At 42.4% G+C, this 19,440-nt stretch overlaps 1 protein-coding gene across 1 annotated transcript in view; it reads left to right on the plus strand.

Annotated features, from left to right (window-relative positions):
• LOC120057545 (gamma-aminobutyric acid receptor subunit alpha-2-like) overlaps positions 1-19,440 on the plus strand; it is a 74,072-nt gene that overhangs the window by 2,015 nt on the left and 52,617 nt on the right. The window contains exon 4 of the mRNA XM_039006136.1: positions 3,261-3,328. Within this exon, the coding sequence (XP_038862064.1) occupies positions 3,261-3,328 (68 nt within the window). The remainder of the gene's footprint in view (positions 1-3,260; positions 3,329-19,440) is intronic.

Raw genomic sequence — 19,440 nt, forward strand, 5'->3', positions numbered from 1 at the left:
ACACATGATATGGCGCACCAGAACCAGGAGTGAAATACAATTATCTAGCTAGTTAAAAACAAGCCACTGGCCACTGCCTCTATTGGAACAGAGAGCACCTGCTCTTCTCTCTCCTTCCTCCCTGCCTCCCTGCGGTGCCAGCCCACGCCCAGCGAGCCAGGCAGCTAGCTGTGGCATACAGTGATGGATTTGGGGCTGTGACCTCATGATGAATTGGTTCCCTTGTCAGAGTGACCTCCATTGATCCTTCAGAGTCCGACAATGGTTTTCATTACCAGCTTAGTTTCCCTGATCACAGTGAGAGTACATCTCTTCAGATGTTGAACAGATTGCTTTTTGGAACAGTGAAATGACTAATCCTCATCACAAGGAGATGCTTATCGCTAGCAGAATGCTACAAAGACCCTATTCAAAACAGCAGCTTCTTGACACTTGGCATGCAAGCCCAGTCTTCAGATCCCAGAGGTCCAGCAGAGCTCTGATTTCCTGCCCACTGGGGACGGCCCGGCCTTGGCGGAGGAAGGCTAATGCTACATACTCATCAGGGTGGCATTAAGACCATATGCTAATGATTTTACGTTCATTGTGGATATTTTTTTATTGAGCTTATTATAAGTCATTTTTGGACTCTCAGTCAAAGGTCGGTGAGAGTGTGAATATGAAATCCATGTGACGTTTTAAGCTGACAGTGTTGAGCACCCCTACACTGTTCCACCCCCACTCGGATGTCTGATAAGTGTCACCACATCAGCTATGCCACCTGTGCACTTTCCATGAGTCTACGACCTTCCAGACAGAGAGATCTCAGGTGCCCTCCAAATGTATAGGACGTGTTCTGTATTCCAAAGACCTCGGCATGTGCATTTTGATTAATGGCTGATGTCATGTTGCCAGGGGAACTCTAAATTCCATAAAGGCAGGTTCTGGAAGCATTCCATTGGTTCCAGTTTGTCTAGGAGCAACGACTGGCAGACAGCCACTCACAGCCTTACATCAAAGCCCCTCATTTGCACAGAGACATTCATTTACATCCTACAATTGATTAAATCAAAGTTAAGGTCGTGAGACTCTATTTGGAAACCTTATAATTTGAAGGTGATTCCCCGCACTCCCGTCATCGTATTTAGGATGACTCCTGTGCAGCACATTGTCATCTCTCAGTGTTACATCTCTTGTCTTTTCTTTAACTCTATTCTGAAACTGCACATTTCACCCAGTTACACCGGAAATGTTGTTTACCCCAGATAGGAAGCACTTCCAGTTGAAGGATAATACACAGTAGAAAACCTTAGGATAATGCACAGTGAATAGCATCATCTGACACCAATACAAACAAGTCCCTCTAAACAGGCCTAAATATGATTTGAATGTGGTCCTGCCAACCCTCATTATTCCTGTGATTTCTCATCTCTCGTTTCTCATTTCTCGTTTCTAATCTCAGTTTGTTTCTAATCTCAGTTTGTGACTTTGATGATGATGATGATGCAAACACTCTCCCTGAAAACAACCCCCATTAAAGTCTGGCTATCTCCATACAGTAGGTTCAGTCTTGTTTATTTGGTGTAGAGTGTTGAGACATGAAATATTCATGCTTCTGCCTCTACCATTGGATTTGGAGTTTGGAAAGTGAGCTGACTTTTCTGAACTGACATTAACAACTAAAACCTGGAGCAGACAGAGCAGGAGTAAGGTCTGGTGGTCAGGGAAAGGACTGGTCCAATCAAATCAAGCTTTATTTATACGGCACATTACAGACATGAAATGCAACGCAATGTGCTTCACAGGAAAATACGAATAAAAAACAATAATAGCGAAATATTTACTACACAACAAACATAAGATAAAAAACAAAAGAATGACAAAAACTGAACGACTAAAAAGCACCCTGAGGAAAAGCAAAGCTAAAAAGATCTATTTAAGATCTCTTTTAAATATGTCCACAGTTTGGGCCCCCATTAGGTTCTCTGGCAGGCTGTTCCAGAGGCTGGGGGCATACTGTAGTAACTAAAGGCTACCTCTCCATACCTCTTGGTCCTAGGCTTTGGGATAGTTAAAAGGCCAGTGCCAGAGGACCTGAGGGACCTACTTGGTACATAACTGAAAAGCATGTCTGACATGTATTGTGGTGCACAATCGTGGATTGATTTAAAAACCAATAGAAGAATCTTAAAATGAATTCTTAAACTCACAGGCAGTCAGTGCAGAGACCTTAAACCTGATGTAATGTGTGCTCTCCGTCTGGTCTTGGTCAGTACCCGTGCTGCAGCATTCTGTATGTTCTGCAGTTGACCAATGGCTTTCTTGGGTAAACCAGACAGGAGAGCATTACAGTAGTCAAGCCTGCTTGTAATAAAAGCATGGATGAATCTCTCTGTATCAGCCTGAGAGAGAAACGGCTGCGACTTGGCAATGTTCCCCAGGTGGTAAACAGCTATTTTGGTCACATTCCTAATGTGTGATTCGAAATTCAGTTCATAATCTAAAACGACAACTAGGGTTTTTACCTGGTGTTTTATCTTTATTGTCCGTTAATTAAAATGTGTGACCAGATTCTCTCTGTGCTTTGGCTCCAAAAATAGTACATCGGTCTTGTCTTGATTTAGCTGGAGGAAGTTGTGAGCCATTCAAGTATTTAAATCACTAATAAAGACTAATAATTTATCCGTTGAGCTAAAATCCTCTGGTGACACAGAAATGTGAAGTTGTGTATCGTCTGCGTAGCAGTGAAAATCAATGCTGTGCTTTCTGATAACACTGCCAAAGGGTAACATATATCAACTGAACTGTACTGGACCCAAAATCGAACATTCTGTAACGCCACATGTGATATTTATTTTCTCTGAGTTATGTTCACCAAGGGTGACAAAAACTCTCAACTGGTTAAATAGGTCCTAAACCATTTTAGAACTGGACCGGAGAGGCCAACCCAGCTCTCCAGTCTGTCCAAAAGGACATCACGGTCAACAGTCTTGAATGCAGCACTTAAATCCAAGAGTGCAAGGACAGAGAGCTGTTTGGCATCTGTGTTGGCTCTAAGATCATTTACCACTTTAACTAAGGCTGTCTCTGTGCTGTGTTGAGCACGAAAACCAGATTGGAATTTTTCTAAAATATAGTTGCCACTAAAAATCAGCTGTTTGAAAACCAATTTCTCCAGAATGTTGCTTAAGAATGGTAAACATCTAAGATGGAGCACTCCTTTGTCATTTCATAAAGGTACTTAAACTCTGCCTCTTTGTCTTCTCTTCGTGTCCAAGCAGAGAGTGTGACGGAGGTGAGGACAAATATCTACGTGACCAGCTTTGGACCGGTGTCAGACACAGACATGGTAAGTATTTTATTATTGCACCGTCATCCAGATCCTCAGAATGTGACCCCTAAAGGACCAGCGTGATTTATCAAATAATTCATCCAAAATGTTGTAATATGCATAATTTTTTTTTGTTATTTATATTACATTTGAGACAAAACTAATTATGTCATACTTACAGAAGGAGTGTTTAAGGTAATGTCGCATTGGACAACCCTTATCTGCCAAATGAATACTGCAAGCATCTTCTACTGGGCTGTACTGTATGTCAACACAGTAAATCCTATAGTGAGTGACTGACTGAACATGACATCATCGGCTATATGCAAAAAGCCCATACAGTGCAACAGGAAGTGACACGTTGAACCCTTTGACCACCGAGACTAATGCAAGTCAAAACAATGTTGACTCATCGACACAGTCTAGAGCCTATTGGTTACCTAACAAATGGAGAATGGCTTTTTATGTAAATACATATTCAGACATCCTTTTTGTGTTCAGTGACACATGTCAGCTGCTTAGAATGGAATGGGTTCATTTTAGAGATCAGGAAATTGGTTATGGGGCAGGCCTGGAGGAATTGCATGTGTCTTAATCATACACACAATTAGGTTTGGCATGCGAGATGAATGAATCGAGCCATGCAGAGCCACTGCTCATTCTGAATAGGCAGGCTTCCATCTACTAATAGTGAGAAGAAAACAGAGTGCAATCGGCTGCATTATATGGAGCGTAAACCGTAATTGAATTACAAAGCAATAATTAGCTAGGTTAACATTAACATAATCATCCTTTGAGTATCAAAAGGATTGAGCGAGTTTCTAGAAATGATTTATTAATTACCAAAAAGTAGGACCGTTTAACGCCTGGGAAAACAGATCTAATTAACAGCATATTACATCATTTCAACAAAAACAATTTAGGACAACCTATACCCAGGCAACTCACAACTTGGTGTCTCACAGATCCAGTGGTCCAGTTGCCCATCTGTTGCCACTCCAGCCAGTCTCAGGAATCCTCCCCCCACTCCCCTACCCCAACTCCTACCCTCAGGACCATTCATCCTGCCTCCTCACTGGGCCCAATATGCCATGTCTGCTCTAATTTCTCCACCGTCACGACAGCGGACAAATCAGAGCTAAATTCAGGAAGATATTTTGGGCAAAACTCAAATATCAGGCCAATTGCAAGAACACACAAATCCCAGTCAAAGTGTAGAACGCTTACAGTAAGTGACTATGTGGTCCGCAGATGACTTTAGAGGCTGTCAGTCCAATCCCTTAATTGTGGGTTATCTTGGTGATGGCTTGAGAGGAAGTGAATGTGTTGCTCTCTCATCTCTGTTCCTCTCTCATCTCCCTTATCTCTCTGTTTCTCTCCCTCTCACCTTTCCTGTACCTCTCTCCGTCTTTCCCACTCCTCTCCTGTATCTCTCTCTCCTCTCCTGTCACTCTCTCACTCCTCTCTCTCTCTCTTTCTCCTCTCTCCTCTTGTCTCCCTCTCTCTCTCTTTCTCCTCACTCTCTGGAGGTTTACGTAGCTCCGTCCCATTTGTTCCTGTGTCTGCGCTGTCATGGTGTATTCTCCTGTTCTCTGGCGGGCTAGCCTTGACAGGCCTGGTGTGATGAAATTGAGGGCAGTCTAATCTGCCCCAGGTACTGTGTAGAACCCTGCTTGACGAAGATGACAGAACTAGTCCCGGGGCCTGTCTTGATCCCACCAAGCTCTGCTCTCATTTCACAACTCTGTTGTGCTAAAAAACACTGGAGACCCGCGGTATCAATACGCTAGCCAGTGGTACGCTGCATGGCCCAGAATGAAGCCGTAAAAAAGCCTTATCGTGCAAGAGATGAATAAAGGCGATATAATTTTCAGTCCCCTGATTTTTGCTTGATTATAAAGCATCCGTCTACAAGCTAACAGTTTAGTGTTTTACTGAAACGGACTCTTCCTGATCCAAATGGAGTATAGGAGGTGGACGTTGGGCTTCTCTGTAGCTGGTTACATTACTCTGCTCTGCTCTGGCCCTCCATGCATTAAGCCTTGCCAAAAGATGTCACATTTAGGTTTATTATCAACTGGTACAAACCTCTCTCCTTCCCTCTATAGCCTATTTGGCTAGACCAGTGAAGTACTCTCTCTCTCTCTCTCTCTCTCTCTCTCTCTCTCTCTCTCTCTCTCTCTCTCTCTCTCTCTCTCTCTCTCTCTCTCTCTCGCAACTCATATTTTTTCTGCTGTAATTGTTCCCTATTTCAGCTACCAAATTATATTTTCTGTGACGAGGGAACAAAAATAACACTTGGATATAAAAACTTGGGAAGGAACCCTGTACAGTAAATGGTCCTACACATGAACAAATTAGGTGGAGCTATTTTTCCTATTGGTGTTTGAGGGTGAATGCATTCATCATCGTGCCCTTGCTCAAGGGGACTCTCGCCGTATTAGTTCTCTAGCAGGAAAATAAGACAATAAAGGCAGGTTGTAATAAGGATGGTTAACTGATAATTAAAACTATTGTTTCTGAGTGTCCAGTAAAAAGAAGTGTCCTTCAGGGAAAGTCATTGACGTTCACTATAATGTGCTCTCAAAATAGTCCTCCATCTTCTCTCCCACCATACCGGGCTTCATTTCGCTCTTTGTCACAATATGATAAACATATATTCAGTGTGGGAATAAGTGTTAAAAGCTTAACGGGCACAGTCTGGAGGAAGACAATTTGCATCCTTAATAGGCCACTTCCATGAGAGTCTGTATTGTGTTGCCATAGTTACAAGTCGTTAAGCCGCTCTCTTAAGTCCATGCTGTGTAATTGCAATGCAACTTATGTCTCCCAAGTATCCCTCATAAACATTTGTTATGCAGTCTCAGAATTGTTTACTGCAGTTGCTCACTCATGCATGTCAAATGATTAATTCTTCTGACTTTTTGTTTCTACAAACAGTCATGTGAAATAATCTTGATATTGAGAGATAGCAGCACAGTATAACACACCATACATACATTCCATATTTTCATCCAAAGGTCATTCTGAAGTTTAGACTAAACAGATCGAGCCAATTAGAATGCATCAGGGCGAACACCCTAAAAGTTTCTAAAGAACGTAATGACCCGCGGAGAGGCTGTAATCATCTGGTCTGTTCATAAAAATGACTACACCATGATTATGACACAGCAATCCCAATGTTCCATTCTGCCTTACACTGCTCTCTGAGGACAGCCTTTAGCATGTCACATAATTGAGATGATAGGAAAACGTCAGAGGTGAAGTAGACTATTAGGAAACACTAAATGCTCCAGTGAGTGGCTTATTGAGAAAACATGCAACATCTACACTATCTAATGTGAAAGCATCAGAACATCTCTGAGATGTGTGCATGCTTGTCATCATCACTGTGTTTACCTAACTGTGTCTGATGTACGGTAGCAATTTGAGAACATAATGCGATTCATTATGTGCGTTGTGTGTCATTATACAATTATCCACATGAGGAAAATTGCTTTTCATGCGGTGCTAAAACTAGCTACAGTAGTAAGCATGATGTCTAACGGGGGACATTGACACATGTAAACTAAGTGTGACCTTGTTCAGATCCTCGTTGGCTGATCGATACACCACAGGAAATGATTGTGTCATTATCATTTCTAATCAAATAGTGTTATCGATCTCAACACCAAAATGATATGGTTGTTGATTAAAACATAATGAGGAAATGTTTAGCTGTGTAAATCATCTATCTATCGCCTGTTCTATACTGAATAGTACCCACACACAGTTTGTATGGAAATGCTGTTGCCTGAACTCTGATTCTTCTGGAACAAATCAGACAGACGTGGTGGCCTGAAACAATCTGTTGCCAAAATGTGTTTCTGCCTCAGAGCCAAATGTGGAGGAGCTGTTGGAACACCAAAGATAATGTGTGATTGACAGCACATCACACATGCACAGGTCAGAATCCCAGCAGGGGAGAACGAGAGAGGAAGTGAGGGAGAAAGAGATTGGACTGGAAAATGAGTGAGAGAGGGGAGAGAGAGAGAGGAAAAATGACTAGCTGTTAATTAACGAATACATGGGCCAGCTCATCATTACGGAGCTCAGGGAGAGAGTTGGTCTCATGGAACCAGGTTCGCCTCCAGCAACTCGTATTTTGAAGAGAAGGAGGACAGACAATGTTTTTGTAGGAAAATCAAGACTGCCACAGAACCAGACTGAAAATGAAGTTATTGTTTTCAGTTTGGGAGGCACTGAGGTAAATTCAGGACTACTACTGCATAAAACTCACTAAGAGATGAACTCTTCTCTTAGTGAAGGGTAGCTGCCCACATAAAAAATACTATGGTTTACTATAGAATACATTTTTCGAGAATAACACAGCAAAAAGTTTAAAATGTATTTTCATTGTGGTCCTAGTTCAAACAAAAAACATGTTACACATTTACAACTAACCCACATGAAAAATTACTATACTGTATACCACACCCTCTCTGCAATAAGGCCCGAGGGGGTGTGGTATATGGCCAATATACCACGACTAAGGGCTATTCTTGAGCACGAAGCAACGCGGAGTGCTAGGACACAGCCCTTATCCGTTGTATATTGGCCATATATCATAAACCCCAGAGGTGCCTTATTGTTATTATAAACTGGTTACCAACGTAATTAGAGTAGTAAAAATAAATGTTTTGTCATACCCATGGTATACGGTCTGACATACCACGGCTTTCAACCAATCAGCATTCCAGGGCTCTAACCACCCAGTTTATAATATGGTTTAAATAAATGTATATACTATAGTATTCACTGTATTGTTTTGTCTAACTTTACTGTAGTATTCACTGTAGTGTTTTTGCATGACCATAGTATACTATAGTATTCACTGTAGTGTTTTTTGTGGACATGACTGTAGTGTTTTTGTAAACTTGACTGAAGTATTCTCTGTAGTGTTTTTGCAGACTTTAAATCAAATCAAATTGTAATTGTCACATGCGCCGAATACAACAGGTATAGACCTTACAGTGAAATGCTTAACCAACAAGCGCTTAAGCCCTTAACCAACAATGCAGTTTTAAGAAAAATAAATGTTAAGTAAAAAATAAGTAAAAAATAGAAAATAAAAGTAACAAATAATTAAAGAGTAGCAATAAAATAACAATAGCCAGGCTATATATAGTGGGTACCGGATAGTCGAGGTAATTGAGGTAATATGTAGCGTTGAAGTCGGAAGTTTACATACACCTTAGGCTAATACATTTAAACTCGGTTTTTCACAATTCCTGACATTTAATCCTAGTAAAAATTCCCTGCCTTAGGTCAGTTAGGATCACCACTTTATTTTAAGAATGTGAAATGTCAGAATAATAGTAGAGAGAATGATTTATTTCAGCTTGTATTTCTTTCATCGCATTCCCAGTGGGTCAGAAGTTTACATACAATCAATTAGTATTTGGTAGCATTGCCTTTAAATTGTTTAACTTGGGTCAAATGTTTCGGGTAGCCTTCCACAAGCTTCCCACAATAAGTTGGGTGAATTTTGGCCCATTCCTCCTGACAGAGCTAGTGTAACTGAGTCAGGTTTGTAGGCCTCCTTGCTCGCACACGCTTTTTCAGTTCTGCCCACAAATTTTCTATGGGATTGAGGTCAGGGCTTTGTGATGGCCACTCCAATACTTTGACTTTGTTGTCCTTAAGCCATTTTGCCACAACTTTGGAAGTATGCTTGGGGTCATTGTCCATTTGGAAGACCCATTTGCGACAAAGCTTTAACTTCCTGACTGATGTCTTGAGATGTTGCTTCAATATATCCACATAATTTTTCTCTTCATGATGCCATCTATTTTGTGAAGTGCACCAGTCCCTCCTGCAGCAAAGCACCCCCACAACATGATGCTGCCACCCCCATGCTTCATGGTTGGGATGGTGTTCTTCGGCTTGCAAGCCTCCCTGTTTTTCCTCCAAACATAACGATGGTCATAATGGCCAAACAGTTCTATTTTTGTTTCATCAGACCAGAGGACATTTCTCCAAAAAGTACGATATTTGTCCCCATGTGCAGTTGCAAACCGTAGTCTGGCTTTTTTTTTTTAGGTTTTGGAGCAGTGGCTTCTTCCTTGCTGAGCGACCTTTCAGGTTATGTCGATGTAGGACTCTTTTTACTGTGGATATAGATACTTTTGTACCCGTTTCCTCCAGCATCTTCACAAGGTCCTTTGCTGTTGTTCTGGGATTGATTTGCACTTTTCGCACCAAAGTACGTTCATCTCTAGGAGACAGAACGCGTCTCCTTCCTGAGCGGTATGATGGCTGCGGGGTCCCATGGTGTTTATACTTGTGTACTATTGTTTGTGCAGATGAACGTGGTACCTTCAGGCATTTGGAAATTGCTCCCAAGGATGAACCAGACTTGTGGAGGTCTACAATGTTTTATCTCGACTGATTTATTTTGATTTTCCCATGATGTCAGCAAAGAAGCACTGAGTTTAAAATACATCCACAGGTACACCTCCAATTGACTCAAATGATGTAAATTAGCCTATCAGAAGCTTTTAAAGCCATGACATCATTTTCTGGAATTTTCCAAGCTGTTTAAAGGCACAGTCAACTTAGTGTATGTAAACCGTCTGACCCACTGAAATTGTGATGCAGTGAATGATAAGTGAAATAATCTGTCTGTAAACAATTTTTGGAAAATTACTTGTCATGCACATAGTAGATGTCCTAACCGACTTGTCAAAACTATAGTTTGTTAACACCAAATTTGTGGAGTGGTTGAAAAACGAGTTTTAATGACTTCAACCTAAGTGTATGTAAACTTCCGACTTCAACTGTACATGTAGGTAGAGTTAAAGTGACTATGCATAAATAATAAACAAAGAGTAGCAACAGCGTAAAAGATGGGGGCCGGGGGGGGGGGGGGGGCAATGCAAATAGTCATTTGATTAGCTGTTCAGGAGTCTTATGGCTTGGAGGTAGAAGCTGCTAAGAAGTCTTTTGGACCTAGACTTGGTGCTCCGGTACCGCAGAGAATACAGTCCATGGCAAGTTTGGCTGAAGTCTTTGACAATTTTTAGTGCCTTCCTCTGAAACCGCCTGGTATAGAGTTCCTGGATGGCAGGAAGCTTAACCCCAGTGATGTACTGCGCTGTACGCACTACCCTCGGTAGTGCCTTGCGGTCGGAGACCGAGCAGTTGCCATACCAGGCAGTGATGCAACCAGTCAGGATACTCTCGATGGTGCAGCTGTATAACTTTTTGGATGATCTGAGGACCAATGCCAAATCTTTTCTGTCTCCTGAGGGGGAATAGGCTTTGTCGTGCCCTCTTCACGACTGTCTTGGTGTGTTTGGCCCATGATAGTTTGTTGTTGATGTGGACACCAAGGAACTTGACGCTCTCAACCTGCTCCACTACAGCCCCATCGATGAGAATGGGGGCGTGCTCGGTCCCCCTTTTCCTGTAGTTCACAATCATCTCCATTGTCTTGATCACGTTGAGGGAGAGGTTGTTGTCCTGGCACCACACAGCCAGGTCTCTGATCTTCTCCCTATATTCTGTCTCATCGTTGTCGGTGATCAGGCCTACCACTGTTGTGTCATCGGCAAACTTAATGATGGCGTTGGAGTCATGCCTGGCCATGCAGTCATGAGTGAACAGGGAGTACAGGAGGGGACTGAGCATGCACCCCTGAAGGGCCCCGTGTTGAGGATCAGCGTGGCGGATGTGTTGTTAGCTACCCTTACCACCTGGGGTGGCCTGCCAGGAAGTCCAGGATCCAGTTGCAGAGGAAGGTGTTTAGTCCCAGGGTCCTTAGCATAGTGATGAGCTTTGAGGGCACTTGTGGTGAGCTGTAGTCAATGAACAGCATTCTCACATAGGTGTTCCTTTTTGTTCAAGTGGAAAAGGGCAGTGTGGAGTGCAATAGAGATTGTATCATCTGTGGATCTGTTGGGGTGGTATGCAAATTGGAGTGGGTCTCAAGTTTCTGGGATAATGGTGTTGATGTGAGCCATGACCAGCATTTCAAAGCACTTCGTGGCTACAGACGTGAGTGCTACGGGTCGGTAGTCATTTAGGCAGGTTACGTTAGTGTTCTTGGGCACAAGGACTATGGTGGTCTGCTTGAAACATGTTGGTATTACTGACTCAGTCAGGGACAGGTTGAAAATGTCAGTGAAGACACTTGCCAGTTGGTCAGCGCATGCTCAGAGTATTCGTCCTGGTAATCCGTCTGGCCCCGCGGCCTGCTTAAAGGTCCTGTGATCACACAGTCGACCGGAACAGCTGATGCTGTCATGCATTTTTCAGTGTTACTTGCCTCGAAGCGAGCATAGAAGTAATTTAGCTCGTCTGGTAGGCTCGTGTCACTGGGCAGCTCGCAGCTGAGCTTCCCTTTTGAAGTCTGTAATAGTTTGCAAGCCCTGCCACATCCGACGAGCGTCGGAGCCAGTGTATTACGATTCAATCATATTCCTGTATTGACGCTTTGCCTGTTTGATGGTTCATCAGAGGGCATAGCGGGATTCCTTATAAGCTTCTACACCTGCATTGCTTGCTGTTTGGGGTTTTAGGCTGGGTTTCTGTACAGCACTTTGAGATATCAGCTGATGTAAGAAGGGCTATATAAATCAATTTGATTTGATTTGATAGTGTACTGCTCCTTGAAAGCGGCAGCTCTACCCTTTAGCTCAGTGCAGATGTTGCCTGTAATCCATGGCTTCTGGTTAGGGTATGTACGTACAGTCACTGTGGGGACGACGTCATCGATGCACTTATTGATGAAGCCAGTGACTTATGTGGTGTACTCCTCAATGCTATCAGAAGAATCCCGGAACATATTCCAGTCTGTGCTATCAAAATAGTCCTGTAGCTTAGCATCTGCTTGATCTGACCCCTTTTTTATTGACAGAGTTACTGGTGCTTCCTGCTTTAGTTTTTGCTTGTAAGCAGGAATCAGGAGGATAGAATTATGGTCAGATTTGCCAAATGGAGGGTGAAGGAGAGCTTTATACCTGTCTCTGTGTGTGGAGTAAAGGTGGTCTAGAGTTTACTGTACTAACACTGTAGTGTTTTTGCGGACATGACTGTAGTATGCTATAGTATTCACCGTAGTGTTTTTGCGGACATGACTGTAGTATACTATAGTATTCACTGTAGTGTTTTTTGTAGTGAAAGTAACAGATCTCAGAAGTCTTATTAATTTGTGTTGTTTATCTGGGTCAAACAAGCTAACCTAATCCTCTAAACTTTTTAATAAGCGTTGGTTGTTCTTATCTGCCTCTGTACTGACTCATTTTAATGGTTCTAGAACCTGTCTAACCTGTCTAGTTGTTACAATTGTAATAATGTGTTGTCTGGTCCGTTGCATTGCTCAAAACTGTTGACCCAACTCAATAGGTGGCATATCATGAACCTGTGTCTTATGTTCTGGTTGATGTGTCCCCCTCATTAAACAATAGGCGTAGTCTGGTAGTTGTGCCATCTTAGCTAACACTAGTCGACAGGTGTTACTACAATATACGACAGTCATGTCCGCAAAAACATGACAGTAAATACTACAGTACACTACGATCATGTCCGCAAAAACACTACAGTTTAACACTATAGTATACTGCAGTTATGTACAAACACTATAGTGAATACTACAGTTTTCACTATAGTGTTTGTGCGGACTTCAGTACGCAGAAATACTACAGTGAATACTATAACATATAAATATACTAATACTACAGTATTTAGACCATAGTACAATATAGTATTTTTTATATGGGTAAGAGCTCCTGAGGGGCTGAGGGTGGACAGGACACTTGATTGGAAGGCTTCTACCTAGAAACAAAACACACACATAACCACAGTGAGCTGTGCAGGCACTAGGAAAATAGGAGCGGTGTGTGCTTGCTGGGAGGGAGGCAGTCAGTCTGCCCTACAGCCGCTGAACATAACCACACGCTGGACCCCCTTAAATGGAGTGCCAGCTTCCGTGGCTGTGGCCTGTGGGCTATGATACACTGCCCACGGTCCAGACAGACAGACAGGGAGGGAGGGGAGCAAGGCGAGAGAGTACAATGGTCCTCTATATCTGTTATCTGCTGCTTGGAGACTGCCGAGGATGTACAGACAAAATGACACATAAAAGATCAAGCTATATTGGACTGCAGTGGACTGTAAGCTGAAGTCACATTACAAGAGACACCAGCAGAGAAACATGTTGCTAAACTGTAGAAAATGTGCTGACTTACTGCTATTTCAAGAGTGTTTACCTCATATTTATTCTCATGTAATGCCAATTCTGACTCAGAATTCAATTAAATTAAACAGATCAATTGCTCTGTTAGTGACTTTCCTACCTGAGGTGTGTTTGTGTAAAACCAGGCCTATATCCTATCTATACTGAACAACAATATGGAGCAACATGCAATCATTTCATTGATTTGACTGAACTACAGTACCTATAAGGAAATCCTTAAATTTAAATAAATTCATTAGGCACTAATCTATGGATTTCACAGGACTGGGAATACAGATATGCATCTGTTGGTTATATATTTCTTTATAAAAGGGCCTCACAATAGACCTCAGGATCTCGTCACTATTTTTGTGCATTCAAATTACAATTGCAGTACGTCCAATCGGCCTCACAACCGCTCGCTCTCACTACGCCATACATGTGGTCTGCGGTTGTGAGGCCGATTGGACGTACTGCCAAATTCTCTAAAATGACATTGGAGGCGGCTTATGGTAGAGAAATTAACATTACATTCTCTGGCAACAGCTCTGGTGGACATTCCTGCAGTCAGCATGCCAATTGCACGCTCCCTCAAAACTTGAGACATCTGTGGCATTGTGTTGTGTGACAAAACTGCACATTTTAGAGTGGCCTTTTATTGTCCGCAGCACAAGGTGCATCTGGGTATGATCATGCTGTTTAATTATCTAATTGATATGCCACACCTGTCAGGTGGACGGATTATCTTGGCAAAGGAGAAATACTCACTAACAGGGATGTAGACAAATTTGAGAAAAATAAGCTTTTTGTGCGTATGGAAAATGTCTGGGATCTTTTATTTCAGCTCATGAAACATGGTACCTACACTTTACATTGTGTTGATATTTTTGTTCAGTGTAAATAGAATCATCAAAGCGAAGAAGTCCCTATCCAGACCATCAGGATTTGTGGATGTTTTTAGTTGTAATGAATAAACAAAAGAATAGAGGAAATTAATGTCCTGACAGACTTCATTAGATGGTAGAATTTTGATGCCTCCTTTTTAATTCATGTGCAATATGCCATAGTGGCCCTTATCACAATTACAAGAGAAGAGTACCTTGGGAAATGTATGATTAATTTGTCATCAAGACCATTCCCATATGAAGAATGCACTTCTTTGGGGTAGAGACATATCATAGGAAGGTACTGTTCATTTATGTCTCTCTCTATGGGCTTGTTCTTTGTAAATGGACTCTTGATCGTTGTGGCCAATAAACCACAGGGGATCATAGATTGCAGTGTGTCTTTCTTTTATATTTTTTCCTGTCTGTTTTTTCATAGTCCCTCATACTGTATACTGGCTTTACTCCTTTAGGACTTTGTTTTATTCGTATATTTCTAAAGAGAATAGTCCATAACCTATCAAAATATGCTCTCACATCTTATGCCCGCACCACACTAGAGACAGACCGGGCAGTACATATCCCTGGCAATATGAAATCCTTTCATGAATAAAAAATTCCATGTCAGGTTTTGATGTGTAAACATTCTGACATTTAATTCAGCCCTTGAATCTTTCTGAGTGATCATGCACTCCTAGAGTGCCGTTCCCTCCAGCTGTTTCAACATATGCACGAAGACTTGCATTAACGAAGGCAGGAACATGGCAGGAACCATCAGATACACTACTGTCAGGTTAAGAGGCAACCTTGCGTGTTAGATATAGCATATACATTCAGAGTCGGGGTTGTACTTAAGCTAGGGCTAGAGTAAAGATTAAAGCAGGCGGCGGTGAAAGTCAAGTACATAATTTAAGGCACTTAAGAACATTGGCTGAAAGTCAGGCACAGCTGCACAGACATTTCAGTCGCTAATGGTTGTTTATGTTTTGGCTCAGCATTAGTGATCCATCGTCAGATGCAGCCTCGGAGACCCTAATTAGAGCATACTGTACCAGGCTGGTGCTGTTTGCAAGCCAGGCCCTCCTCCATATGCTCCTATAGGCTGTGGGAGTGGGGGACTGAGAGTGGCACCTGCCCTCTCCTGCTCGTTTGGTTCCTCCTACACACATGTTGAGAATTCGGTCAATCCCAAGCCACCTCCTCTCACTAGGGGAGAACGGCGGAGGAGGAGGAAGAAAGGAGAGACGCTCGGCGCTGCTCTTCTCTGTCTTCTTCTTTCCCTGGTGTCTGCGGATCTCTCTCCTCTCCCCTCTGTGGGATGTTTTTTTTGTGTGTGTGTTTTCTCCCTGTACTCTGTTGATGAGAAATCAATCACTCCCTCCCTGGAGGAGCACCAGCTGCTCTTTGAATCTGCTGTGCCACTTGGTCCTGATTGGCTCTGCTCTTTTTTTTCTCATTCCTTTTTTTATCTTCAAATGAGTTCCCCACCTTGACTCAGTAGCCTATCCAGGCCTAAAAGGAAAACAAACAGATGATATCTACGCCCTGCTAAGCCAAACACAACTGGGCTACGTTTATTTATCACATGGGATCTCTGCCTGGGTTGTGTTGGGGCAGGGGAGAAGTGTGAAGAGCGTTAGGGTTTCAATGAAAAAGCTTGGCACAAAAAAAACGGTGGTCCGACATGACCAGAAGGAATCCTTGTGGTTCCGCAGTCAGTGGAGCAGGTGCAACACTTCTACAGTAGGTCATGAAAGGCCACCATACTCTGAAGTCACCATAAGGCTGCTTAGTCTCGCTCTATTTGTCTCTCTCGCTGTGTTCTCTCTCTATCTTCAAATCTCCCAGCCCCACCTATTACATCTGTGTACACTCCCTGCGTTTTCATTCATTTCTTTCTCGAAGTGGGAAAAGTGCTTTGGTGTTTCCACTGGGTTTCTGCTTCAGAATTAACACCCTCCGTGTGACATCATTAACACGGATGAATGCCTTAAAAGGGATGGACTAAATTCTTAAAGGAGAGAGGAAAAAAGCTGATAGAGAGAGGGAATAGCTAGCAGAGAGTTGCAGAGAAGTTGCAATTAAAACCGGAAAAATGCTTAACATGGGGGAAGTAAGGGGAAGTAAGGGGAAGAAGAGAAGTGACTTGAACATTCACACTAGAATACAAACAATGCTTTTATAGTATGTTCCCTCTGTTTGTGCTTTCAAGGTTTTCTCCATAGAATTACTGGTGTGACTTGGCCAGGGAAACAGAAGTTCAAAGAGTGCGATCCGCCTTGCGAGGTCCTGGGTTGGCGTGGTTACACGTGGTCTGCGCTTGTGAGACTGGTTGGACGTACTGCCCAATCCTGTCAGGTGGATGGATTATCTTGGCATAGGAGAAATGCTCACTAACAGGGATGTAAAAAATGTGAGAAAAATAAGCTTTTTGTGCGTATGGAAAAATGTCTGGGATTTTTTAATTTCAGATCATGAAACATGGGTCCAACACTTTACATGTTGCGTTTATATTTTTGTTCAGTATATATTTGCATTGTATTAAACACAGAACCTTTCTTGACGTGCTGAAAAAAGTTAAGATCCCCGTGGCTGGAAAAAATAGAATCTACGCAGCGTTTGTTCATTGCTTTCGGCGACTTTCCACACCAAAAGCTTCTCATCTGCTTGTGCAGTTTTTTCTGTCAGTTTGGCATAACAGGGATAGTTGTTTGCTCTTTTGTGAACATGCTCATTGCTACGGAAGGTTGATGGGTGGGAATCATGAATAAAGATGTGACTCTAATTTATCTTTTTATACAAGCATCAACGAGGAAGGAAATGGAAAGAGTTTGTGTTTTAACCCAATAAATCCATCTTGCCTCTTTATCTACATCTAGAGAGGCGACAGATTCTTCTGAGAGCATTTGGCTAGACAGAATTATCCCATTTTAAAAGGTTTAATCCTCAATCTCTCATCTTCAATTATAATTTTCAAGACTATGAGTAATCACAGCCTCACATTTTTCTGTCTCTTACATCTACCTTTGGGCCATCCAGATCTCTCCCTCAAGCTTAGGGAGGAGTGGAGTGTGTGTCCCCCCCCCTCTATTTCTGCTCCCCTTCTTCTCGCTCTCTCTCAATTCAATTCAATTCAAGGGGCTTTATTGGCATGGGAAACATATGTTAACATTTCCAAAGCAAGTGAAGTAGATAATATGCAAAAGTGGAATAAAAAAGTAAAATGAACAGTAAACATTACACTCACAGAAGTTCCAAAAGAATAAAGACATTACAAATGTCGTATTATGTATATGTACAGTCGTGGCCAAAAGTTTTGAGAATGACACAAATATTAATTTTCACTGCTGCCTCAGTTTGTATGATGGCAATTTGCATATACTCCAGAATGTTATGAAGAGTGATCAGATAAATTGCAATTAATATCAAATTAATTTCAATTAATCCCTCTTTGCCACGCAAATGAACTGAATCCCCAAAAAACATTTCCACTGCATTTCAGGCCTGCCACAAAAGGACCAGCTGACATCATGTCAGTTATTCTCTCGTTAACACAGGTGTGAGTGTTGACGAGGACAAGGCTGGAGATCACTCTGTTATCCTGTTGAGTTCGAATAACTGACTGGAAGTTTCAAAAGGAGGGTGGTACTTGGAATCATTGTTCTTCCTCTGTCAATCATGGTTACCTGCAAGGAAACACGTGCCGTCATCATTGCTTGGCACAAAAAGGGCTTCACAGGCAAGGATATTGCTGCCAGTAAGATTGCACCTAAATCAACCATTTATCGGATCATCAAGAACTTCAAGGAGAGCGGTTCAATTGTTGTGAAGAAGGCTTCAGGGCACCCAAGAAAGTCCAGCAAGCACCAGGACCGTCTCCTAAAGTTGATTTAGCTGCGGGATTGGGGCACCACCAGTACAGAGCTTGCTCAGGAATGGCAGCAGGCAGGTGTGAGTGCATCTGCACACACAGTGAGGCGAAGACTTTTGTAGGATGGTCTGGTGTCAAGAAGGGCAGCAAAGAAGCCACTTCTCTCCAGGAAAACCATCAGTGACAGACTGATATTCTGCAAAAGGTACAGGGATTGGACTGCTGAGGACTGGGGTAAAGTCATTTTCTCTGATGAATCACCTTTCCGATTGTTTGGGGCATCTGGAAAAAAGCTTGTGCGGAGAAGACAAGGTGAGCGCTACCATCAGTCCTGTGTCATGCCAACAGTAAAGCATCCTGAGACCATTCCTGTGTGGGGTTGCTTCTCAGCCAAGGGAGTGGGCTCACTCACAATTTTGCCTAAGAACACAGCCATGAATAAAGAATGGTACCAACACATCCTCCGAGAGCAACTTCTCCCAACCATCCAGGAACCGTTTGGTGACGAACAATGCCTTTTTCAGCATGATGGAGCACCTTGCCATAAGGCAAAAGTGGTAAATAAGTGGCTCGGGGAACAAAACATCAATATTTTGGATCCATGGCCAGGAAACTCCCCAGACCTTAATCCCATTGAGAACTTGTGGTCAATCCTCAAGAGGCGGGTGGACAAACAAAACCCCACAAATTCTGACAAATTACCAGCAATGATTATTCAAGAATGGGCTGCCATCAGTCAGGATGTGGCCCAGAAGTTAATTGACAGCATGCCAGGGCGGATTGCTGAGGTCTTGAAAAAGAAGGGTCAACACTGCAAATATTGACTCTTTGCATCAACTTCATGAAATTGTCAATAAAAGCCTTTGACACTTATGAAATGCTTGTAATTATACTTCAGTATTCCATAGTAACATCTGACAAAAATATCTAAAGACACTGAAGCAGCAAACTTTGTGAAAATTAATATTTGTGGCATTCTCAAAACCTTTGGCCACGACTGTACAGTGTTGTAACGATGTGCAAATGGTTAAAGTACAAAAGGGAAAATAAATATACATAAATATGCGTTGTATTTTCAATGGTGTTTGTTCTTCACTGGTTGCCCTTTTCTTGTGGGAACAGGTCACAAATCTTGCTGCTGTGATGGCACACTGTGGTA

The sequence above is a fragment of the Salvelinus namaycush genome, chromosome 12 (assembly GCF_016432855.1).
Source record: "Salvelinus namaycush isolate Seneca chromosome 12, SaNama_1.0, whole genome shotgun sequence".
NCBI classification, from domain to species: domain Eukaryota; kingdom Metazoa; phylum Chordata; class Actinopteri; order Salmoniformes; family Salmonidae; genus Salvelinus; species Salvelinus namaycush.